Source organism: Papilio machaon, chromosome 11 (assembly GCF_912999745.1).
Source record: "Papilio machaon chromosome 11, ilPapMach1.1, whole genome shotgun sequence".
Taxonomy (NCBI): Eukaryota; Metazoa; Arthropoda; class Insecta; order Lepidoptera; family Papilionidae; genus Papilio; species Papilio machaon.
Window position 1 is genome coordinate 3,591,047 of NC_059996.1, and position 25,402 is coordinate 3,616,448.

The 25,402-nt window shown below is 34.0% G+C and overlaps 3 protein-coding genes and 3 non-coding genes across 6 annotated transcripts; 1 reads left to right on the forward strand and 5 right to left on the reverse strand.

Moving 5' to 3' along the window:
• Positions 1-2,389: 2,389 nt before the first annotated feature.
• On the reverse strand, positions 2,390-8,839 carry LOC106714306 (smad nuclear interacting protein 1). The gene is made up of 12 exons (XM_014507323.2): positions 8,365-8,839; positions 8,060-8,150; positions 7,842-7,985; positions 7,658-7,756; positions 7,486-7,574; positions 7,276-7,360; positions 6,781-6,870; positions 4,866-4,928; positions 4,039-4,263; positions 3,315-3,512; positions 3,016-3,230; positions 2,390-2,672 (listed from the first exon to the last, which is right to left on the reverse strand). Exons 1-12 carry the CDS (start codon positions 8,732-8,734, stop codon positions 2,434-2,436), a joined length of 1,908 nt encoding a protein of 635 aa, XP_014362809.2. The 5' UTR covers positions 8,735-8,839; the 3' UTR covers positions 2,390-2,433.
• A 328-nt stretch (positions 8,840-9,167) lies between these two features.
• Positions 9,168-16,441, forward strand: LOC106713591 (armadillo-like helical domain-containing protein 3). Its single transcript, XM_045679929.1, has 13 exons — positions 9,168-9,643; positions 10,259-10,413; positions 10,784-10,951; positions 11,186-11,297; positions 11,522-11,692; positions 12,328-12,469; positions 12,989-13,068; positions 13,438-13,570; positions 14,038-14,122; positions 14,666-14,898; positions 15,018-15,144; positions 15,608-15,762; positions 15,974-16,441. Exons 1-13 carry the CDS (start codon positions 9,375-9,377, stop codon positions 16,184-16,186), a joined length of 2,043 nt encoding a protein of 680 aa, XP_045535885.1. The 5' UTR covers positions 9,168-9,374; the 3' UTR covers positions 16,187-16,441.
• A 1,556-nt stretch (positions 16,442-17,997) lies between these two features.
• LOC123721425 lies at positions 17,998-18,190 on the reverse strand. The gene has a single exon (XR_006756230.1). It is a non-coding gene; the product is annotated as a U2 spliceosomal RNA (small nuclear RNA).
• Positions 18,191-19,076: 886 nt separating this feature from the next.
• LOC123721423 lies at positions 19,077-19,238 on the reverse strand. The gene has a single exon (XR_006756228.1). It is a non-coding gene; the product is annotated as a U1 spliceosomal RNA (small nuclear RNA).
• Positions 19,239-19,944: 706 nt separating this feature from the next.
• On the reverse strand, positions 19,945-20,137 carry LOC123721427. Its single transcript, XR_006756232.1, has one exon. It is a non-coding gene; the product is annotated as a U2 spliceosomal RNA (small nuclear RNA).
• A 1,751-nt stretch (positions 20,138-21,888) lies between these two features.
• Positions 21,889-24,819, reverse strand: LOC106713916 (coiled-coil domain-containing protein 149). Its single transcript, XM_014506824.2, has 7 exons — positions 24,694-24,819; positions 24,361-24,606; positions 24,011-24,187; positions 23,592-23,870; positions 23,084-23,162; positions 22,654-22,792; positions 21,889-22,287 (listed from the first exon to the last, which is right to left on the reverse strand). Exons 1-7 carry the CDS (start codon positions 24,751-24,753, stop codon positions 21,927-21,929), a joined length of 1,341 nt encoding a protein of 446 aa, XP_014362310.2. The 5' UTR covers positions 24,754-24,819; the 3' UTR covers positions 21,889-21,926.
• Between the last annotated feature and the right edge of the window lie 583 nt (positions 24,820-25,402).

Below are 25,402 nucleotides of genomic sequence, written 5' to 3' on the forward strand. Positions count from 1 at the left end.
TTTAATTAATTTCAACGCCCCCCCATTTTTTTGGGCTCCTTAACGCCCCCTTCTAGGCTTTAAACGCCCCCAAGAGGGGGGTTATCGCCCACTTTGAAAAACACTGATCTAGATAATAGATACCGGAGTGACATTTTATAAAATAATATTTAACATAAACTTTATTTTCATAAATTGAAAAATGTCAAACTTCCAAGTTATTGTAATCCATTTAACTGATATGTAAACATAGAATATCTTTTTTTAGTTTATTGAAACTGATACATAAATTCTACAAATGAATTTCTAGTCAAATTCAGGTTTAGTTTACTAAAATTATGTATTAAATATACAAGTACTACATCCGATAAAAAAAAGCGCTGTTCTAAAAGTTTAGAAATTACATCTCAATATCTAATTCTTCATTCTTAAACCTTAAACTTAATTTATATTGTTATAACAAAATATATGTCATTTAATATATATAGTCAAACAAGGATATCTGTCCCGATGAAAAAGTCATTGTTAACAGTTGGTTCTGTTAGGAAATATTTTAAAACCAAAATGGACAGAATCTCTATCTATATATATTAGGTCCTTACATATGAAATTGGCGTTTTGTATGGGAGGAAAAAAAGTCGAATATTTTTTAATATAATATATTTAATTAATCAAAGTATGAACCATTATTTTCTATGCACTTTTGCCATCTCATAGGTAGTTCATTGATCCCTTTACTAAAAAAACCAGTCGGACGGGAATCAATAAAATCTTTGAAGACGATTTGGACTGCCCCATCGGAGTTGAATTTTTTCCCTTGCAAGAAGTTATCCAAATTTCGAAAAAAATGGTAATCTGTTGGAGCAAGGTCCGGGGAGTACGGAGGATGTCTTAGACTTTCCAATTGAAGCTCTTCTAATTTAGTAGCCGTCTGTTACGCAGTGTGTGGTCTAGCGTTGTCGTGAAGCAGCAGTGGCGTGGAGCGATTGACCAGCCTAGGTTGTTTAGCCGATAGCTTTTCCATCATGGTTTGCAATTGCTGACAATAGACATCAGCCGTAATAGTCTGGCCAGATTTGAGAAAACTGTAATGAACAATACCGGCACTAGTCCACCAAACGCTTACAAGTAACTTTTTTGGGGTTAATTTTCGCTTGGGGCAGGATTTGGCTGGCTGGCCAGGATCCAACCATTGCGCTGAGCGCTTCCGATTATCGTAAAGAACCCATTTTTCATCACAGGTAATGATTCGGTTTAAAATACCTTCATTATTGTGCCGGTTTAGTAATGTAACGCAACAGTCGACGCGCGTTTGCCGGTTTGCTTCAGTCAATTCGTGAGGTACCCACCTTTCAAGCTTTTTAATCTTCCCAATTTGCTTCAAGTGAATTAAAACAGTTTTATCACTAACATCGCAGCCTGCAGCTAACTCGGACGTGGTTTGCGATGGATCCGCTTCCAAAATAGCCTTCAACTCTTCATTATCAACTTGAGTCTCAGGCCGTCCACGGGGCTTGTTTTGCAGATCGAAATTTCCAGAACGAAAACGTTGAACCAAAAACGAACTGTGTTTTCTTTTGCAACACGACCGCCATACACATCATTCACCCTTCGAGTCGTTTCCGCAGCACTAGTGCCACCGTGGAACTCGTACTCGTAAATAATGCGATATTTTTAGTTTTCCATTTTGTAAAATGAGTGACGCAAACAGAAAAAAACAGAAGAAAAAAAACAAACGAATGACGGTCATCGAACCACAGATACATGAGTCTATATCTGTACAAATTTGAATTTGGAATTCCTTACCATAGAGGAGAAATTCGTGATTAAAGTGGCCAGTACGAAAAACGCCAATTTCATATGTAAGGACCTAATATATAAAAGAAAGTCGTGTTAGTTACACTATTTATAACTCAAGAACGTCTGAATTGATTTGACTGAAAATTGATGGGCAAGTAGCTTAGAACCAGGAAACGGACATAGGATAATTTTTATCCCATTTTTTATTTTTTATTCCGCGCGGACGGAGTTGCGGGTAAAAGCTAGTATGATATAAATGAAAAAAAAAACCAAAACAGTTACAATGTGAAAAAACGTTGTGATACTTTTTTATATTACCAAAAGGGCACTAGAGAGCAATCATTGTTTGACTTGTAGCCATCAGTTCAGATAACTTTGTCTGTATCAAATTAACACAAATATTGTTTAACAGGATGACATATATTTCAGAATGAACGCTTAAGTATAGCAATGGATTCCCACTGACAAAATACTTGTAACATTTTTTAAACTTTCAGCAGGAATAATATCAAAGAAATAGGAAAATGACATGACCATAGATGTAGATACGTTGTCTATGACACGCCTACTAAAAAGGATATTTTTATTTCCAATCCCTTACAATTAACCTTTTTTGTTTAATGTTTCAGCAATGGAAACTTAAAGTGAGACAAGTTACTCACCATCAGCGGCCACTTCCTCTTTGATCCTCTTCTCATGTTTGATGTGGTCAGTGGTGGTGACGGCTGGCGGGTCCTGGTTATCATCATCCTGAGCGTCATCTTTGCTGTTCTCGTGCAGCAATACGTACTCGCGCTGAGAGAAGCCGAACTTCACCACATCCCGCTCTAAAAGCTCCACATAACGACGAGGTTCAATCTTCTTGTTATTGACAAATGTACCGTTAGCAGACTCTGCAGTGATAAGAAACGATCATTATAAATAAAATGTTAACTTCAGTATATAAGTTATGTTAAAGACTGTGATGAATTCTATTGTAAGTTTTAAAACTTTCTTAGTAAAAAAAAACAATAATCTATGGTAACGTCTTCTTTAAAGGCCATAATACTAGAGAAATTCATCTGCAATTTCTCGATGGCGAAGAATGACTTCCTTTTATTAACAGTTCCACTGTTTACACCCTTATAATAAAATAAAAAAAACGTCGCGGATATCTATGGGTGTCTTTGATTACCTAGGTACCCCCCCCCCTTCTCTTATACAATATCGTAAATCGTTATAAGAACTGTAACTGACCTAGGTCGATAACGTAAGGGCGGACGCGGCGGCCCTGAGAGCCGTCAGGACGAGTGAAGGGTGTAGCTCTGTACTGCAGCGCCGCATGCTGCTTGCTGATGGAGGGGTGCTCCAGCGCGATGTCCACCACCTTCTTGTCGCGTCCGATCAGGAAGCACGACTGCCGGTGGATGTACAGGATCGGCAGCGCCTTGTCGCCTTTGAACGGATAGAATCTGGAAAACAATGGACTTATTTTTAAACAACTTTAATACAAACTAGCAGTTGACTGCGACTTCATTAATAGTAAACAGACTGACCTCCATCTCCTTTTTGGTTGTTTAGCATCATCGGGCTCCGCGTACTTTATAACGACGCCATTGACAGTGTTGGCGTCAGCAGTCAGCTTGCCGGACAGACCGAAGTTAGGTTTCTCCTTTTCTCCTTCAGGTTTTCCTTCTTTCTTCACTTCTGTCTTCCCCCAGCCATACTCTTTTTTGTCATCTACATCGGCAAATCTAAAACAAGCATAAAATTTAGTTCTAAATATAATCAAAAATGTTATCACAGAAACATCCAAATGGTAACATGAAAAAATAAAAAGTTATAACATAACTAAATAAGCTTGTAGTAAATCATTTTAGCCTAATTTTAGTCCTCTTCCCCTTCCCACCCTTTTCTTATGAGGAAAGGATGGGAAGGGGAGGTGGATTTGATGGCGGAGGAGATGCATAGGACAGTTAAATATTCTCTTTTTGTGCGTCTCCTCCTTCGTCGATTGAGGGTAGGCAACGCATTTGCAATTGCGAATGTCTATGGGCAGTGGTCGCTTCGCCATTTCGGCGAATTCATGTGGCCGCTTGCTCTTTTGCCACTTTGTAATATAAAAAAATATATATGATTCAAAAGTGAAGTTGAGCGGTAAGACTCATCTATAGTTCATCTCATATGATACCTTCATCACATGATACATTCATCAGGGTCACATATCTTTTGGGATCTCCTAAGAAATGTAAGATCAATGGGAGGATGTTGTGTTCTCACCTGCTCTTCCGTTCTCTCGGGCGGGAGTCGTTCTCAGCAGGCCGCGGTCGCTCCTCGCTCCTCCGCGGACGATCTCTTCGCTCCTCCCCGCCCCGTGAGCTCTCTCTCTTCTCCACTCTCTCCTTCAATGGTCTTCCCTCTCTTCCTCCGTCTCTTTCTTCTCTACTCTCTACTTTTATGCTCTTCTCGCGGTAACGGTCCGGACTTCGTGATTTGGAATGCTCTCTGCAAATAACATTGTAAGAGTTTATTAAACGATCGACCGGAAACTTTAGTACATTTACATTTATTTTCTCATCATCAGCTCACTATACGTCCCCACTGCGGGGCTCGGAGCCTACCCTAAGTTAGGGGTGACTAGGACATAGTCAACCACACTGGTCAAGTGAGGGTTGCCTTCACAGATATCATTGAATTTCTTCTCTGATATGTGCAGGTTGCATCACGATGTTTTCCTTCACCGTAAGAACGTCGGATAAATGTACATATGTAAATCGAAAAACACATTGGTACATGACGGGATTCGAATCCAGGACCTGCAGATTGCAAGTCAAGCGCTTAACCCTTGAGCCACCGACGCTTTATTATTTTTTACAATCGTAATACATTTTGTCACAATTGGTCACTTTCCGCTATGGCACTGTACTAGAACTGGAGAGGTTTATTCCATCCAGCATCACTCAACAAGATTTATGGAAATTTAAGATTGCTTTTTAAGAGTACAATCTTTCACATAATTGTAAGTTTTATTGGTATAAAGTAGTTTAAGCAATAGTAAGCATAAGTAAGCATTTGTTACAAAATAATATTAGTAAGATTGAATCTACCTGTGTTGCGGCGATGATGGTTTATCAACTCTCGGCGGCCGCTCACGACGTAACTCACGATTCCTTTAAACGATAAAAACATAATAAAAACCCGATCACACAACCACAAATACTTTACACACGCACACAAAAAAAAAACGTAATCTTAAAGCAATTTATTTCATATAACTTTTTTATTAAATCCGATGAGAGTTAAATTTAACATCGATTTAACGATTATTAAGTGATTTTAATTTATAAAAACAATTATAGACTGATTAATATGAATCCCATTCACCGGAGGTATATTTTCCACAATTAATAATAACTAGACATATACCTGTTTTCATATTGAATTATAAAAAAGATGTACTTAATATATCTTCAAGACGTAGCCTGTTTATATTGACTCCTATATACACTTACCATATACTCGAATATATATGATGAAGATGAGTTTACCAAATAAATTTCATCCAGTCGTGGATATCTCAGTATATAATACGTTCAGTATATTATAAAAAATTCTCTTCAATAACAAATCTTGAATGCAGCTATAGTTATTATTTGAAAATATATCAAATGTTTTTTTATTCTATGTCATAAAATCTCGCCTTTATGTTATTTATTACAATCATTGTTTTTAAATATTCAAATTTGAGAAGAAACACTTAACAATTTATGTGATAACAATATAATTATGTAATGTCCTTATATATAAAAATTTTCTTCTTAAATATGTTTCCTTTACAAATCTTCATTTTCAGTAACCTTTCAAACAATATTGTTTCATTATTTGTAAATCTTAAAGTTTTGTTTCCTCATTCTAATCTCTTAAATAACTTCCTCGTTCTAATCACATGCAATAAATACTATTTTGTATGTATGTTTCACAATCATAAAAGAAATCCATATCATCCAAATCTAATCAAAATTGTTTTGAAGAATCTGTTCTTCTTCTCTAATCTACGTATTTTTCCAATTTTTCAAGCAATCAATTTAATCCAAATATAACTTTCTTCAACCAAATCTTTGGTTTAATTAAAAAATGCGTTATCGTAATTATCGTAATGTAATATCTTCATAAAAATTACTCTTGCATTTATTTCAAAAACAAGATGAATTCTTCAAATCAAATTACTGAATGATTTTCTTCATTATGTTTAATTATTTGTGAAAGTTTATAAGACATAAATTTATTTAGATTATTTAATTAATTAATTTATTCATCAATGGTTTCAAATCTTATTCAATATGATTTTCAGTTAATTTCTATTTCTTTTTTCACATTCCCTTGAGCATTGTTGTATAAATTTGCTTTTGTATCTTTAGAAACATTGATTACAAGTCATATACCATACTTCTTCAATATTTTCTTGCATATGGGTAATAGGAACGAAATTCTGATTAACTACTTAGATAATGTAAGTAGATATCCAACTATTCATATTAACACAGTCACTACCGCAATTATAGAACAACGGAAATTCTTGATCCTTTGCAATATATTTTCTTCACTACCATACAAATCATTCCTTCTTATCAAATCCCAACGGTAGTTACAGAAATAAAGACATAAATCTTTCATTAATAACCCTAGAAGGTATTTCAAACTAAGTTTCAATCCATTATACATCTTTGGAGTTTTTTTTTAAAGATTTCACAATTGCCTAGAGTTATAAGTATCATGTAATGTGAAAACATTAAAATATCTTTGCAACAGCAACATGTTCTGACCAAATTCATTATAATTTTCTGTAGAGACGTCACTGTAAAAACAAATACAGTTATTTAAACGCACTGTTAAAACACTGGCCGGTATGAACATGCAGCCGTGACCGTTTATTATGATATATATGCATATACTTATATGTTCACTATATTACTATGTGAAAATGCTTAATATAAAACTAGTAAAACTATTATATGTACATACCTGTCACCTGAATACCTCTCCTCGCGGTATTTGTCTCTCTTTTCGACGTATTCCCTTTCGCGATATCTCTCCACGTCAGGTGGACCGCGTCTACAGGAATTAAACAACGTTGCCACAGTCGTATTTTATTCTTCCTAAATGACTTAATGTGAATACCGAAGTCGTAAACTCAAAGAAATGTACACAGTATCTTACATAGTAGATGCCTCCTGTACAATGTTCACATACCACTTCAAATATTATCACAATGCTATGGCTCCTACGTAAACTATCGTATGTTTGAAATGCAAAATTTTGAAAAACAATACTTTTAAAATTACTACGATCGCATCAAAAAAGACGCAACCAAAATGTAGATTTTCTTTCTAACAGTTCTAATTTCATATTTTTTCAAAAACATAAAAAAAAATTGTGGCGTATAATAGTGTACATAAGGGCCATTGAATTTTAGGATTGCATGAAGTAGCTAAAATGACTGAAAAATTAGTATATTACCTTTCACGATAATCCCTGACATCATGTACTTCTCTTTGTTTGTGTGCTCCTCTATGGTCATATTGATTATTGTAACGGTTGTATCCTGAAATTGTTGAAATGAAAATTCAACAACACATTTGTGAACATTACCAAGTATCATTAATAGTCAAAAAAATATTAATGTTCATATATAAAGAATGCCAACGACAACTAAAATGATCAAAATACCTCTTGAATCTTCTCTTCCTTGATAAGGTTCATCTCTGGGTCGTCTGTGGAAATCTTCCTCAGGTCTATGCTCCTCATATCTTGGATGCCTTCACAAAAGCATTGGATGAATGAAATTGTATGAATATAGATATATGAATACCAAATAATAACAAAATACAATTTACTTTACCTTTTAAATTCATCAAATTCCTTAGGTCTTCTGTTATATTCAGAATTAGTAGCATAATGTGGATTGTGGCCATATCTTTCTCTGTTTTTATCATATACTCTGTAAAATATTTTATATATATATTTACAGATTTATTAAACAACCATGACTCAGTAGTATATTTTTTTAATGTTGTTATAATAACCTTTCATTATGACCTCTGTCATATCCATATGATTCTTGATAAGATGATTGGTGTTCTTTACTGGAACCTCTGTAGAAACGTTGGACTTCGCTTTGCCTTTCATAGTTATCTGCTGATGCTGAATGTCTCATTGGGTAGTCTTTTCTAAAATTATATTATTCTTTTAGCATTTATTGGACAATTTTTTTATCTGTAGTTATTTTACTTAGACAACTTACTGATAGTATGTGCGAGGTGGCTGGCTTCCTTCATCTGATGATTGTCGACATTCTTTAACAACACTGTGCAAGCGATGTTCTTGCTGCTCTTCTGAAACAGAAATTTAATTTTTGGTGACTTTCCACTTATTTTGTTAAAAACAGATTAACAAGAGAGATGAGAACAAAACTTATGACAATACTTATGTCTGCAGTGAACATATATTAATAGAAGTTCCTATTCTAACCTATATATACATATTTTTAATTTAAAGGCACTGAGATAAAAGAAACAAAAATAACAATAACTTTCTAAATAAACGTACCTTCACTGTGTGAAGCCTCTGCCCGCTTTGAATGTTTATGCTTTTGTTTTCTTTTCTTTTTGGATATTATTTCTCCGTCACTCAAAGATGATATACTTTCAACATTACCGCGATCTGCAGAATCTGAACGTTTCTTTTTCTTTCCATGTTTCTTCTTCTTTTTCTTATGCTTACGTTTTTTTGATCGTTTTTGATTATCAGAGTTGCTATCAGACTCTGAAGAATCTGCACGTTTTCTTTTCTTCTTGCCCCGGTGCTCCGACACGGAGGAGTCCTCGCTTTCGCTATCCGATGAACTACTAGATTTATCACTAGCGTTTGATTCCTCGGAATCTTCTGATGAAGAGTAATGGCGTTTTTTAGATTTCATCTCAAGCAATTATAAACAAAATAGGAATTGAATATAAAATGTACGATCGAACAAGTCGAAAAATGTACGCAAATCAAAATGTACGACACAACACACCATAGATTAAATACACAACACAGCACAGATTAAATATACACACTACACAACAAGCGAGCAAAGCACAGCAAATATTTGATACTAATTCTATCACATTTTAAATAATTCTTTTGTAAGATCCCTGACTTTCCCAACACTACCTGTGTTCATTCAATTAATTTTATTGATTTTTTGAATCAGAACTTATTTTCAATATAATTTTTATATGCAAAACACAGTTGGAACTTACAATTTGTACAATTCAACAGTTAAGTTAAATTTTATCTTAATCTTTTAACTTGTGAACGATCGTCGTTTGTCAAAGTCAAACGTCAATTTCAAATAGGTCAATCAAAATGCAAATTTTTGACCGGTCACGAAAAAACTTACTTATCGTCAATAAATAAGGATAATTGTTTTAATTTTGTTAGAATCATAACAATTTTAATAAACTAGTGGCAAACCTTATTTTATTAAATGTAATTTAACAAGCAAAAGATCAGTAGGTGAGATAATCTAAAAATATTGAGAAAGTGATAGCACTATTTTATTAGTATATTAAGTGATGGCTATGAGGAAGAGAAGTGGTTCTGGGTCTAAAAGACACCTAAAAGAGAAAGTAGTCCAGATTTATGAATCTTTCTTCAGAGGAGAAGATTTGACGAGTGATAACCCTACATTTTGGGATGAATTTTTCCTTCTTAAACCGAAAATACCTCAATTGGAAGCTGAAATACACAAATTGACCGTTGAACAACTTAATAACATGAAAGAAAATATGAATGTACTTGTAACACAATGCATAGAAATGCTAGGACAAGAACACCATATAAGGTTTGTACTTATTACTGTACTAAAACTAAATATTTAATTCAAATCTATAGATTAAAAATGCCAGTTTGTCCTTGTAACTTTAAAATTAAAGACCCTTTTAATTGAAGCATAGCTGTATTTATAATATCTTATCTTTAACATGCTTTACTCATTAAATTACTAATGATTGATAATTTGATGGTTCCTGGAAAGACTATTGTAAAGCTACAATTTTGTGATCTAACCCTTTTTTTATGATTATAAATTAACTTGATAACTACTTATTTCTGTGTAAATATCAAAGTAACATTAGAAAGAAGAAGAATGTAGATTTTCGTTGTCTATTATGTTCATGTTTTATGTGCCATTAATTAATCATATTGATGTATAGGGTTTTGTATCACAAAATTTTCATTTCAAACATACAATAGTTTACATAGGTGCTATTGAAATGGTATTTATAATAATAGAAGTACAATTCTTAGGGATACAAAGTTATTGTAATTTTACTTAATGTAAAATTAAGTGATTAAATCTTTAATTTGAATAAAATTCCAATGTGGCCACAACTTGGTCAATAAAACATTATTTTCTTCTTCATCATGTTCATTAATGATGATCATGTTTTGTTTCCAGGCTTGTTTATGCACTCCAAACTTTCAGTGCATTATTAACAACAATGTATCAAAGAGCTGCTCAGGAACCAAGCATAAATATAAAGTTAATTTTACTTGGCAATGAAAATTATAAAATGCAAAAACTTTTAGAACACTGCAGCGCTGTTTTGTCAGGTATGTAGTCTACTGTCACTTTTTTTTATAATGAATAAACTAGTGCTTGACCACAAATCAACATGTTTGTAAGCGGTGATGTAAATTAATGAAACAATCTTCAATCCAAGACTATCTTAGTACAATCAAAAATTTTAATAATGTGTGTTGTGTTCTGAAGTAGTTAAGTCGGTCATTAATTTAAATGATATTTTTGAAACAAATAGTTCATTAACAGATTAAAAATAATCTGGACTTACTCATAGTTATGTAATTTGTTATATTATTCCATTTTGTGTTATAAATTGATTATATTCTTATATTATATGGCTTTTGCAAGAAAGAGCTACAAAAAACTGCATTTTTTATGTAATTGTTTTCCTGTATTCAGGTGATGTGCCAGATAGTTTAAAGTCAATGGTAATAAAACTTTTGCTAGTGATTGCAACTGGTGTTGACAATATAGATGAAAACCCTCTTGTGGAATATCTGATGTTGAATTCATTGTTTGACCCACTCATACAGTTGTTGTGCACATCTACTGAGAGGCAGCATCATGGTAAGATTTTTTTATTACAACATACTGTTTTTGAAAAAAAAAACGTGAAATGTTAGCAGATTATTACAATAATTTACTAAAAATAACCTTAAACCTTTTATCTTAGCTTTAAGCGTTTGCTATATGTTACAAAACAATAGAGAAATTGGTTTTTCAATAAAATATAAAAAAAAATTGATAAAAAAACATTGACTATTTATTACTTTTTCAACCTGTACATTTATATATTTGCAGGTTATGATGTGGTATTATTGCTTATGTTTTTGGTAAACTATAAGAAACAAGAATCAGCTAATCCATATGTTGTGAAATTATCGATTCTGGATGATGAATTAGCTCTTAATGGGTTAGTATACATTTTCTTTTATATAGTACATATTAAAAATGCTGATGCTGCTTAAAAATTTAAGTGTAATTAATTCTTCCTAGAATTAAAAAAATAAAGTGTTTGTCGTCTTTAACCCAAGACTATGTCTATTACAGTTTTAATAATGTATAGTGTTTTTTATTTATTAATTATTATCAAGAAAGAGGTTTTCCTTTTACATTGTTATATTTAAATTATTCCAGTTACGGTCAGGTTATAACAGCTGCATTAAATGATTACGTAATGTCAACATTTGGTGGTATGCATGGCGGAGGAAATGCAAGCGGTTGGTTATCATCTCTCACCAGTATGGTGGGGGGAATATTCCTCACAAGTGAAGACACGCAGCCTCTCGTCAGAGGACATAGAACAAGGTTTGATTGTTTATTACTGTCTATGTAGAAGTGACCATGGAATTTGATACATTATAAAAATATCTTTTTCATTCTTTTTATTTTACTATAAAAATAATATAACTATACATGCGATATAGTATAGGCGTTTTAAAAGTACTGATCTAGTTTTTATCTGTTTTTTCTGAGTTTCCGCTGTCTCTACACACCTATAAAAATATATGATCAATGGAGAAAGGACATCAGGCAGCAAAATTTTAAAAAGTACTTAAGTTCAGTTGTCTCAATCTCTTCTCTTATGGTAAAACTAACTGTCACCCGCGACTCCGCCCTTGCGGAATTAAAAAACAACTTGATAAGTATGTTCTTCCAGACTATGTTCCACATGTTTGCTAAATTTCATCAAGATTCGTTGAGCCGTTCCGGAGATATCTTCAAACATCCATCCATCCATCTGTCCATCAATCCATTCATCCAAATATTATTAAGATATTAATATTATTAAATATTAGTAATATTTACTTTTGTTAATTGTTGGTGTCTCATTATTTCTTAATTTATCTATACATTTAATACATTCCATATTACTATTAATGAACTAGTTCGCTATGAATGTGTGGATACTAGAAAGACTAAATGTGTTTCGATTGTTCCAGCGGTGGTGAGGAGGGAATGCTGCTGGCTCTGTATGAGGCGGCTCATCTCAACCGCAACTTCATGACTACCCTCGCGCACTCCTCCTCCGCCGCCGCTTCCTCCGCACCGCCCTCACCTCCCGCCACATTACCACCACACCAGGTAATACACTGACCTTTATAGACAGGCTATAACCATGGTATTTTGTGCCATTTTGACGCTGACAGTTGATATTTAACTGTCGAGAACTTCAACAGATAGGGTTAAATAGGAACTCAATAAAAGCTGTCATCTAGACTTAAAGACCTATCCATTTATAGAACAGTGAGGGAATGTCTTCATACTCACTATCTGAACATATAAACATACAAATTTAAAGATATTTGTGAAGTCAACCAACTCGCACGGGGCCCGTGTGGTTGACTAAGACCTAGTCAAACTTAACTTGTAGGTTCTATGCTTCAGCGGGGATATGACCTTACGACTCACACATTACTAAATAAAGTTGTAATAAAATAACACTAAGTTAATTTTAAAAGGGATACGTAAAAAATCAGAAATCCAAAATTTCAATATGGACATATGTAGGTTAAAAGAGTTAAAAAAGTCATGGAAGTGGCTGACACATATTTATATGTAAGAAAATGTGTTAATAATATTGGTCATATTTAATAATTTCAGACTCCACCGAATTTGGCCCAAATTCAAGCTCTTGATAATGATCAACCAACTAATTTGTTAGTGACTTTTTTCCAATATTGGTAAGTTCAATGCATTATTGAAATTAAACTTTCTGCGAATATAAAATGCGAGACATTTGTCAAAATTGCTAGAAAAGTATATTTTTAGACAAAAAAAATATTAACAACTAGCCTTCGCCCGCGACTTCGTTCGCACGGAATTAAAAAAAAACTTAGTAGGTAGCCTATGTGTTCTTCCAGACTATGTTCTACATCTGTGACAAATCTCATCAAGATCTATTGAGACGTTTTGGAGATACCTTTAAACATCCATCCATCCATCCATCTAAACTTTTGCATTTTTAATATTAAGTAAGATATCTGTTTTATTGACCCTACTTAATTATTTAAACACATTGTTCGAAATATAATTTATATTTATGATTCCAGTTCCATAGTAATGGCGGACACTAAGAGCGAAGCTAGTATTAACAAATGTAGTTTGTGTTTTATAACATTAACATGCATTGTGGAAGAACAATTCGCCAATTCAATAATGCACGACCAAAATCTTACTTTTAAGGTAAACATTTATTTTAATTAAAAAGAAAATGGTACAATTTTTTAATTTCCATATCAAACTAGCTGTCGCCCGCGACTCCGTCCGCGCGCAGTTAAAAAATGGGGGGGGGTATGAAAAATAGATGTTGGCCGATTCTCAGACCTACTGAATATGCTCACAAAATTTCATGAGAATCGGTCAAGCCGTTTCGGAGGAGTTGAAGTTCGAACCCCGTGACCGTGAAAAAAAAAGCGTAATATGTAAGCCTAAGTTTTCTGCTAGACTATGTTCTATGTCTGTGCCAAATTTTATCCAAATCCGTTAAGCTGTTCTGCAGATACCTTTAAACAAACACCCATCCATCTAAACATTCGCATTTATAATATTAGTAAGATAGTCGCCATCTTGAATCTAGTAAGGGTTACATTTAGTAATATTTATGTCAATATTTAACGATTTTAGATAATAATAATAAAAATGTATTACAGGTACAGTTGTACAGACTTCCAATGAGACACAGGAAAATAGTTCCCGAGGAACCTCCCTCACAGCCTCTAGCTTCCACCTTAATAGGTAATATGGCGATGAGTTATTTTTTAATTCTAAATTTAGGAAAGACTTTCAATAATTGATAATATATGAGAAAATATAATAATGGAAACAAATACTGTTATCATAGCATCCAATATCATAAAGTTAAATTGTTTGAATATGAAAAAGGAAAGGATCAATTGAATAAAAAAAGATTACCTATATTCTACACATGAGTCCGAATGTTTCACTCCGATACGTCCACGTGATTGATACGCGAAAAATCTATTTACCTTTCACGTGTACAGTCGAACCGAGATAAGCGAGAGTCCAAGAGACGAGATATTTTTCTTACAGTTATAGAGGTTTATTTTTTAACAGAGTTTCTCGCTCATGCAAGTCATCTGTCGGGACTGAATAATAAATGTCGTTTACAGAAGCTTCTCTCTTACCCAAGTTTCTCACTTATGGAGGTAGTTTGTCGGGACCGGACAAGACGCTTATCCATATTCGTTTTATTTATAATTCACGTCGTTAGCCTTGGAATTAGAACAAAGTCCCACAAAATTAGGCGGCACTTTGCAGACTTGCTGGTGGAGTTCATGATGTGCCATTTGCTGAAGAAGTTCCCTGGCGAGTTGTACTCTCTGTGCGTTGGCGTGTTGCTGCGCCTGCTGAGCTATCAGAAGAGAGGGCGAGTGCGGCTCTCGCGAGACTGGCGCCCGCTCTGGGCCGCGCTCATTGCACTGCTCAAGTTCCTCGTCACCAACGAGAACACATTGCTCAAGCGGCATAATATCTTCGTTATGGCACAACAGGTATAAAACTAAACAAGAATTATAGTCGAACCAAGAATATTAAAGTTCCCGGTCTAGGGTCGCTTCAATCGGCTTCTTTGTAACCTTGTTGTAAGACTTATTAAAAAAAATATCTGCAGGTGGTGAATATCTTCAATCTATTCATAACGTTCGGTGACACATTCCTGCCGACGCCGGCTTCATATGACCAGCTCTACTACGAGCTGATACGAATGCATCAAGTCTTCAACAACCTATTCTACATGGGTAATATTAAATTTTTAAATAATCGAATTAGGCTCGTAACTCTACGATCAAGTGCTAGCTTTAAGACCGAATCTAGTATTCAATAGCTTTCTACACATCTAATCGAGTTTTTCGGTTGCATTTACGATCCTTAGATTGGTCAAATCTGATAATGCATTTGAGATTGTTTATTGAGTTACTTTTGTGAGTTCACTTTTAATACGAAAAAACCACAGTATCTTATAACTTGTTACTTTGTAAAATTTCATGAAACACACAATATATAGACCGACAAGGTTACCTGAATCGTTGGGAATAAGTCAAATTAAATTAAGACAGCTCACTAACGCCCCCATGTCAACGGCAAAAAATGTCACAAGCTCCTTTTTGGTACTGTAGCTGTCATGTTATTTTATGTCTAAGTAGGTTTTATATATATTTTGATAGAATAAAAATCAGATATCCTCGTTTTGTATGGTATTAGCGTTGCGTTACTCGACGGGCGATGGCGAGTACAAGGCGGAGGCGCTGAGACTCGCCAACTGCCTGGTGAATGTGCGCGCCATCATACAGCACTTCTCTCCCAAGATCGACTCCTGGCTCAACTCACAGAACCTCTCCACACCCACTGAGGACCAGGTACTTATGTACCTGAATTCATATTTTTTTTTAGTATAGCTGATATATAATTACATGCTATTGTGGGATTCTTAGATATAGGTAATGTTTAAAGCGCCTCTAATTTAGTTAGATATTCATCAGACCTTTCAAATACGCGCTAGTTTGAGTAATTAGTCAAAATAAAATTTAAGCTGAATAATGTTCTAATTAATAATATATAAATTTCCAGATTCTAGAAATAGTACGGAAGAACTACGACAGTTTGATACTGAAGCTGCAGGAGGGTCTGGAGTCGTACGAGAGGTACAGCGAGCGCGAACACCGAGCGCTGCTGGTGCGGCTGGTGCGCGCGGCAGCCGGAGGTGCGCGCGCGGCAAGCGACGCTGAAGCATTGCACCGGCATTCTGCCGCGCTACTCTCACACTACACCACCGTCGCATAACCTCACACATCTCACGACCTCACAACACATACTATATATTTTTTCAATCTAACGCCAAATTAAGTAATAATCGATTAGCAATTTAGTCCCAGAAGGATCTTATGGCATATGTGAACTAACAGTGTCATCATGACAACGTCATATTTTGACCAATAACAGAGTGGCAGCTGCACAGTTTAATGTTGCCATTTTCACAATTGACATGTAGCTTAATTTGCTAATGTGTTTGAATATATCAATTTAAATAGTAAGGAATTACAAAATTTAGGTCATAAGTTGAAAAAAAATAGCTTGGAGTTTTAATATGGACGACTTTCGAAAGAATTTGGTAAAATTTTTGCTCACTGGTAACCCTTAAAAGTTGTAGGAGCCCATGTCAATGTCTAAAAACTGTCATAAGATCCTTCTGTGACTAAACCGCTTATCATAAAGTCAAAGATTTATGGTATTTATAACTCTCAATATGTCATATGGTCATCACCTATTTATTTCTTATGCATTTTGGCGCATTTTTTCGATTCTACTATCGTTAGTAGAATGTTAAATTGTCTATAGCAGAGATCTCCAAACTATTTTGGACAAGTGACCCCCTTTTACAAAATAAACTATAACCTCAGACCTCCATGACCAAATTACCTACTTTTAAGATGAATTATTATTATTTTTCATTCAATGAAACCCACCTTAATAAAAGTACGCGTCTTATAAAACTGAAATTTATATGACCTTGCTTTGTATGGTTTTATTTGTTAATATTAATGAATTATATCAAATAATGATGGGACATTGATATTTTATTTACTGTCCCATGTATATTATATAAAATACCATTTGTCAATAAATCAACAATGTAAGGTTCTAAAACCTTATCTAACTTTACCTTCTATGTTTTGTACTTGTTACTAAATAATTAAAATGTACAGTTTATCCAAAATAAAACTATTGAACCAATGTACACTAGAAAGTTAGCGAGTTAATAAATGTTTATTATTTATTTCCTAATGAATGTTATAATTATTCTTATAATAAAATAAGACTGAATATTTGGAATTTTTATTTTTGTATCATTCAGTCTTTTCCACATCAAGTTAATATCGTAACAAGATTCTTGTTACGTTATTAAAATAATGATTGAAAACAAACTTTTCACTTACGTATAATATTGGAAAGTATCCATAGTTGCCTTAACATGCAATTTTCAAACAAATATTAATTTCATTATACAAAAAACTAGGCTTCCAGTTCACCTTTCCTTTGTATAAGTCTCGTAGTCGACCTTATCCTTTTCGAAGTCGCTCAGAGCAGTTTTTGTGCCACTGGTAGTTTCTAGCTCGGGTTTTTTGAAGTCGATGTATATATATACATCTCTTTTGAATCAAGATTCATCGCATTGGAACGAACGAGAAAAAGGGAGATCCTTTTTCTCCGAGCTCGTTGTTTCTGTTTGCATCATCTGAACCTCAAATTGGGTGGAGCTACGTGAACCCGATGCCGGAAATTACCGGGACTTCAATTGAAGAATCACTTCGTCTCCTACAAATGGGGCACATAAAGCAACACTGTCAGTCGCACGTATGTCTGTTTCAGCGAGGACTTGCGGCCAGACTGTCTGCGCTCCGCTTGCCGGGCAAAATATACCTCGACCAGCGGCGACGACTGTGGACGACTTGGCTCGTAGTCCAAAGAACCTGGTGGCAACACAAAGGTTGCTTAGTTGTAAGAGATGTCTGTAGAAAAGCCGCCAAGTCGTAGAATACCATAGCTACACTTTGCTCATAACCAATCTGAGGATATGGTTGTATTCAGGGTTAAATATGTGGGCCGATCCCGGCGGCACTGCAATGCCGGGCCGACCCGTGACGGGAGTGGAGCGAGCCCCGAACATCCCGTCGCTTTACAAAAATCAGTTTAATATACTGGTCCCGCAGTGCGGGAACTTTCAGATATTAAGCTGAAAAGAACAGATACTACACTTTGATCTTAGCCAAAAGGCCGAGAAGCGATACCGAAAATTGGTCAAACGACGAAAGTGATTCAATCTAAAAGCATCTTTACATCGCAATCTACTTTACTACATTAAAATTGCACGCCATCTATCGGCAACAAAACAAAAAGTTACCTACGAGCATTGGCTGGTCGTTAATGAAAACACCCCTCTCGGTTGCTATTTGTTACTTAGTATATTACTAGTCACGGTTTGTTTAACCAAGTTAGCCAAGTAAAATGGGTCTTTTTACTTATCAAAAGCATGTTTTTCAACCTTTGCAATTGCATATCTTGTGAACATATGTATACTGAAAAACTTCTCCATTGTCTGTTTTTCCTACTTACATGTATATTATAAATTGTCATGAACCCGTAAAAGAAAAATCACCATGAATTGTTTTATGCATTGATATCTGCGATATGTCAGTAAATATTATAACAAAGAAAAATATTATGTTTTTCCTAGTAACAAAAACCGAAATAAATTAAATAATTGACAAAAAATATTCTTGTAACACAAATCAAAACACTATTTTAAGGGTGGCGATACATTGGCCTGTGACACAATATTTTAGGAATAATTTAAGAGGTCACAGATCACAAAATTCATTGTGCATTACAAAAAATATGTGAAGAAGGTATTAATGTGAATAGCGAACGCGAGTAATCCTTACGCTACTTAATGTTCCTAATAATTAAAAAGTCAAAATTATTTCATGGCTCGTTTATGACCTCATCAAACTATTCTTTAGAAAACTGGCACGACGATATGTAAAGGCTCGTCGTATCTGTTGTAGAGTATACCTATTACCTACTGTATACTATACTCACTGGGGAACAAAAGATGTTTTGTAACTCTTCGGGTCTCGAAATAAAATAGTTACTCTAATGACAAATATATTAAAGGGGACGGCGCGTACGCAGTCCCCACTATCAAAAATTACGCGTCCGAGTTATCCACATAAGGGATAATCGCAGGGGTCAACCCAACCTCAGTGCAATGGAGGGGCCTCGCCCTGGGGAAACCGCCTTTGTGATCACGGTAGTCCCTACGCCAGGTAAGTATGATTTACGCATACAACCCAACGTGGGTCTTTGGTTTACAATGAATTTCAACACCGCGATGTTAAACATGTTACATTGGTCGTGCGACATCTAATACCTGTTTAAATAACAGTTAATTTTTTATTGTGAATAACATCGAGTTAATACTACTACGTAGTAGTCAATCTTGTTGTTTTATTTGAATAATTAATTTAAAAACTTTCCGAACATTCTTTGCGAAAAGAGAGTGTTTCGCATGATCTCAAAAACTACAAAGCTGAAAAAAACAAGTACTAAAGTACTTCTTCTTCTTCGTAAGTTCTTTAAAAAGAAAGAAAAAAAGAAAAGAACTGGCCTGATTTAGGGTGAGTATGGCATTCGTCGCCTGCTGTATTTCATTGATTATTTAAGAAATTTTGGATTTAATAAAGTTTAAGAAAAAGTTCAACGAGAAAGATAGGAGAAATTTAATTTGCTTTAAAACATGTAGAGCCGTTCAACAAGGCAGCAGCAGACCCTGCTACGGATTCGTACAGTAATATAATCCTACTTCTGATCTGAGGAGATGGAGACTATTCCATATACATGTCTCACGTAGATATTACGGGAGTGTTCAATCGTCGTCTCAGAAATCAGCTACATGTCAACAGTATGCGACTATAGCCAGTAGCCAAGCCGCGGACTCGTGTCACTAGAGATACGATGATCTCATAGTTTAGTTTTAAGGTTTATTGTGGGCCGATCCCGGCGGCACTGCAATGCCGGGCCGACCCGTGACGGGAGTGGAGCGAGCCCCGAACATCCCGTCGCTTTACAAAAATCAGTTTAATATACTGGTCCCGCAGTGCGGGAACTTTCAGATATTAAGCTGAAAAGAACAGATACTACACTTTGATCTTAGCCAAAAGGCCGAGAAGCGATACCGAAAATTGGTCAAATGACGAAAGTGATTCAATCTAAAAGCATCTTTGCATCGCAATCAACTTTACTACATTAAAATTGCACGCCATCTATCGGCAAAAAAAACGAAATACAAATGTACCTCTGAGCAATGGCTCATCATTTATATAGGTTGGTATTTATTATTTTGTACTGGCCACGGTTTGTTTAATACAAACGAAACCTGTATACTTTCCTTATGGTACGTTTAGACTATAACATGCAATGATACTAAAGACGTTACACTCAGTGAATCCATCAAAGTATCTCTGATTGCAAAATTTATTGTCACAATCACGATAATTAGTGTCGCATCAGCCACTGTGCGAACTGAGATTAACGTAGAGCAAGGAAATCACAAAAAGCATTATCACTTTTGGAGAAAGGTTACAAGAGCTTTGGAATACTTTATTCAGTTAAGTGATTATATAAATAGAAAAGTTTAAAACTACCTGATAGAAATCGATAGAAAACTGCTTAAGTTATGGTTATAAAATAATTAAAATTCTAACGGAGAATGCGGGCAAGTAAAACATCTAAGGACAAAACAAAATGCATATCGTTATAGATACTTATAATAATGAAAGTGAAAAATATTATAAATATACTTATTACTTACTTCTTCGTGATGTACTTAAATCCACAGATCAATTCACAGATCGCTAAACAACACGCTAAAATCTAGAATTAACGTTGACGTCTAATTTTCGTTACATGAAGTCAAATGTAGAACTTTGAAGTCAAAATTAACACTGCGGAAATCGCTTTAATAGATAGTTTTTTAATCCAATTACAACATAAGTTAGAAGTAATTGCGCGTTTTTTATATTATTAAATTTATGGAAAAACGTAGGGGTCTAAAAAGTAATTTTTGTGCTGTATTTTCATGCGAATAGTGGGTTACGAAGATGAACTGTCTTTTATTTTTTAAACTTTGTCCATTTCGACTTATTTTATATGAAAAGAAATATCTGAATATTAAAAAAAATAACAAAATAGTCTTTGGCTTAATTTTTTACATCAATATTACTTTTTGCAAATTGAAATATATTATTGATAACTATAAGAACTTCTAATAGATGGCATTGTAAGTTAGGTGCGATCTCGGCGTGTGTCTCTATTAAAGCTGATTATTAATATAACAGAATAGGTTATTTACTTGAACCTTTGTGTAATTAATGTAAATAAATTATTTTTTCTTCGATCTTTGGAATCAATTTATCAGTAAAAAACTATGCGTAACCGAAATTGAAAAATTCAACACCTGCCGGTTTTGTCACAGATTTTGACACAAGGAACGATTTAAAATGAACATAACGATTGTGAACACGGCAGTTAGTATAATAATATTATAATTTAGAATTGCATAGAATCCTATAAATAACAAATACAAACCTACGCTTTTACGACTTCGAAACTGGGATTATTTTCTAAATAAAACAAAATTTATTTATAAACAAATTTATTACAATAAAGTAAAATAACATTAAATAAGAAAAAGCAATACTATCAAATTACTATTTATTTGTAAAATTGTATTTAATAATTTTGGATACAATAAATAAAAATGGAATGATTGACTAGAATTATTTACATCTTTGGTAAATATCACAAGAATTAATAAAAATAATAACTTCATCAGGAAAACACTTGTATTTAAACATATTGTTGTCTTTGTCATTTCAAACAGAATGAAAGAGATACCAATATTACAGTACAAGTATTCTTACAATGAAAATCCACCGTTAAAAACTTTTGCTAATGAAATCTTTTATTGCACGGGTTTTAAATCTGCCAGAGCTTCTTTGACAAGCTGTTCCAATTCCAATGGTAAAATTGTCTTAGAGACAGATCTATCACCTCCAACATCTGCACCATTGCCTCCATAACTAACTGTATCATTGTCACATGTGCAAAAATCTTCATCACTATCAGAATATGACGTATTCTGTATTTTCACTTCGGAATCTTCCAGAACTTTATTGTTTTTAGTTTCATCAGATTTAACAGATGACGTATCTGGTAAAAATTCTTCTAGGAGCATTTGAGTTGGGAATATTGGTATACATTTTTGACCGTTACACCAACTCTCTAAAGTTTTCTCTAATTCATTTATTCTGTTTGCTAAAATCCTAAAAACACAAAATTATATTATACTAGCTGTCGCCCGCGCCCCCGTCCGCGTGGAATTAAAAAAATCTTAATAAGCAGCCTATGTGTTCTACCAGACTACATAATATGTTCTACATCTGTGCCAAATTTAATCAAGATTTGTTGAGCTGTTCCGGAGATACCTTCAAACAAACATCCATCTAAACATTCGCATTTATATTACTAAGATAGACTTTTAATAAGTCTATCTTAGTTTAAAGCACTATCCCCGGGTGACATAGGCTATAATTATTATTAATGGATTTTTTTAATTCCGTGCAGACGAAGTCGCGGGCAACTGCTAGTAATGAATAAATAAATAAATTTTATTAACAAAGAATACATACTGATTTGTCTTTCTTTGGTGCTGTAAAGCAATGGATTTATCATTCAACGCCTCAAATAATCCCAGACATAGTGATTTTAGTTCCGCTGCTGAATTTCTTTTTAGACCAGTTTTTGAATTATTATCCAAATATTCTCTCACTGAAATTAAAATAATAAACCATTGTGTTAAAATGGTCAAATTCACAACATGAGATCGTGGCATTGAAAGTGTTAGCAACCAAAACCTAAAGGTACTCTTACAGTGATGGAAAACATCGTGATGTAATCTACACATATCAGAGAAGAAATTCAATGATATGTGTGAAGTCAACCAACACACACTTGGCCAGCGTTGTCTATGGCCTAGTCACCCCTAACTTAGGGCAGGCTCAGTGGGGACATATAGTGAGCTGATGATGATGAACAGAAATTGAATCACTATTCATATACCTTGTTTTTGCGTCATGACATCTGCAAATCCTCTTTTTATATTGACTGAATCTCCCTTAGTTCTGTTATCAAGAAGTGTCTGGAAATAATAAATACATTAGATATAATATAATTATTATATCAGGACAAATTTAAAAACTAATGAAGTGTTGATGTTTCTATTTGGAAAATAAGTAACTGCTTCTGCAAATATGGATGTCTTTGGGCAAGTCACTTACTATTTGGCCAAATTGAAGTGGCCGCTTGCTAGTTTGCCACTTTAAACTCTAAAAAAAAACTATGTTGTGTATTATTATGACTAATACCTATGTTATATCATAGCCTGTCAGGAAACTGGTATTAGATAATATGGAGCGCAGACAGCGGATGGGATACTGATTATCTATTTATAGTATATAATTTATTTATTATTAATTTAGTGTGTTGTGTCTATTGCCATCTCTGAATTGTTGCGATATTTCAAACCCACTAATATTGATCAAAAGAAAATATTGAAAAACTAACCGACCTTGTATTTAGTTAACGTTCTTTTGACAATTTCTTTCTCAACTTGCAATTGCGTAATTCTTTCGTGCAAATATTTATTTTCAGTGACTAAAGCGTCTATATCAACTATGGGTTTCGGTTGATCCAACTCCGAATCTTGTTGAACGTCTTGTTTATTTGTAAGGAAATAACTTATTTGATGATTCAATCTTTGCACTTTGTTTTTGTAATAATCTCGATCTGCTACAAGTTCCTCTTTTTCATCCAATGTTGTTCGGTAATCCAAACGAAGTTGTTGATACTATGAAACGTAAATACATTGATTGGTGCTTATTTTATATATAATACATCAAAATGGGCCTTGTAAAGCCACACCACCACAAACTAAATAAGCGCTAGTTACGAAAAGTAAGCCTTTATGAAACAATATAATTTAAGTACCTTGCTTTGAATTTTTTCCAAGTTCTGCACCAATTGTTCATAATCTTTTTGTTGTGAATTTTGAAGTATTTTTTTGTTTGCATTGTTATCGTCCAATATAGTTCCCTTTTGTAGTTGTCTTCTTAAGGCCATAATATCACCATTAGCCTCTTCTAACTTGCTTCTTAAAGTTTCTACCTGAAAAGAAAAAATAGACCTAATATTTTTGAAAAATATAAACAATATTCAACACATTTACTTTTAATTATAGTCAACATATTAACAAAATAATGTTTCAATGATAAAAAGAAAAAAAGTAGTGATATGTTTCCTCGTTTCTAAAAAAAAATATATATATAATTGTCAAATACCTCTAATTTCAACATATTATTGTGGTCTCTAGTTCTTGCTAGGATTTCTCCCCCACTAATAGTGTTTGTCTGTGTAAACCTGTAGTTGTTATTATCCTGAATGCATATAGAAACACTCTTCTTGGATTGCAGTTGCTCAACTAATATTTTGTATCTATCCCGTTCCATACTGCATTTGTCCAGTTCCTTGCTCATGATACTCAAAGCATCAACTTTACTTTGTAATTTGCTTTTCAATACTGAGTTCTACAATATTCGAAATATTAATATAAATTAGGAGGTGAGTATGCTAAACTGAAACATATAAAAATAATGTTCAACAAAAACTTTTACCTCTAGTACATAGTCATCTAGTTGTTGATCTTGAAATTGCACCTTTGATTTATTAAACATTTTAAATATATTAAAGTGCAAAGATTAATTATATTACTTAAAAATTATGTATGCATTTTATGATTTGATTTTCAAAAGCCTGAAAACAGAATGAGCACGGTTCAAATATTACATATGCTGCATTGTATTAAAATTATGTATATTTTTTAATTATTTATTTAAAAAGTAAACCGACAAAAAACATATATTTTTGTGAAATTAAATAGGAACGACGGTCACTGATAAGAGATTTGACAGTTGGTTGCTAGAAACTGACAAGTGTCAATCGGTGACAGTTGCTTGTGGCTTGAACCGTTGAGTTACAAGCCAACGACTATATTAACAGCTCGCGGCTCAACGTGATTATAAAGTTTCATGCTAATAACTTTGAGTAAGACATTGCTTCACACAACTGAAGTATGACTGTGGGAGGTATTAAAACTACACGATCCTACCGAGTCGAGAACCAGCCGGCGAGTCGCAGAGCGAACAATCATGTGCTCATCGTTATCATCAGCCCACTATACCTCTCCACGAGGGGCTCGGAGACTACTAACTCAGGGGTGACTAGGCCATAGTCAACCACGTTACGGGATGGTTGCCTTCAAACATATGTTTGAATTGTTTCGCAAATGTGCTGGTTGCAGCACTATGTTTTCTTTTACCGTAA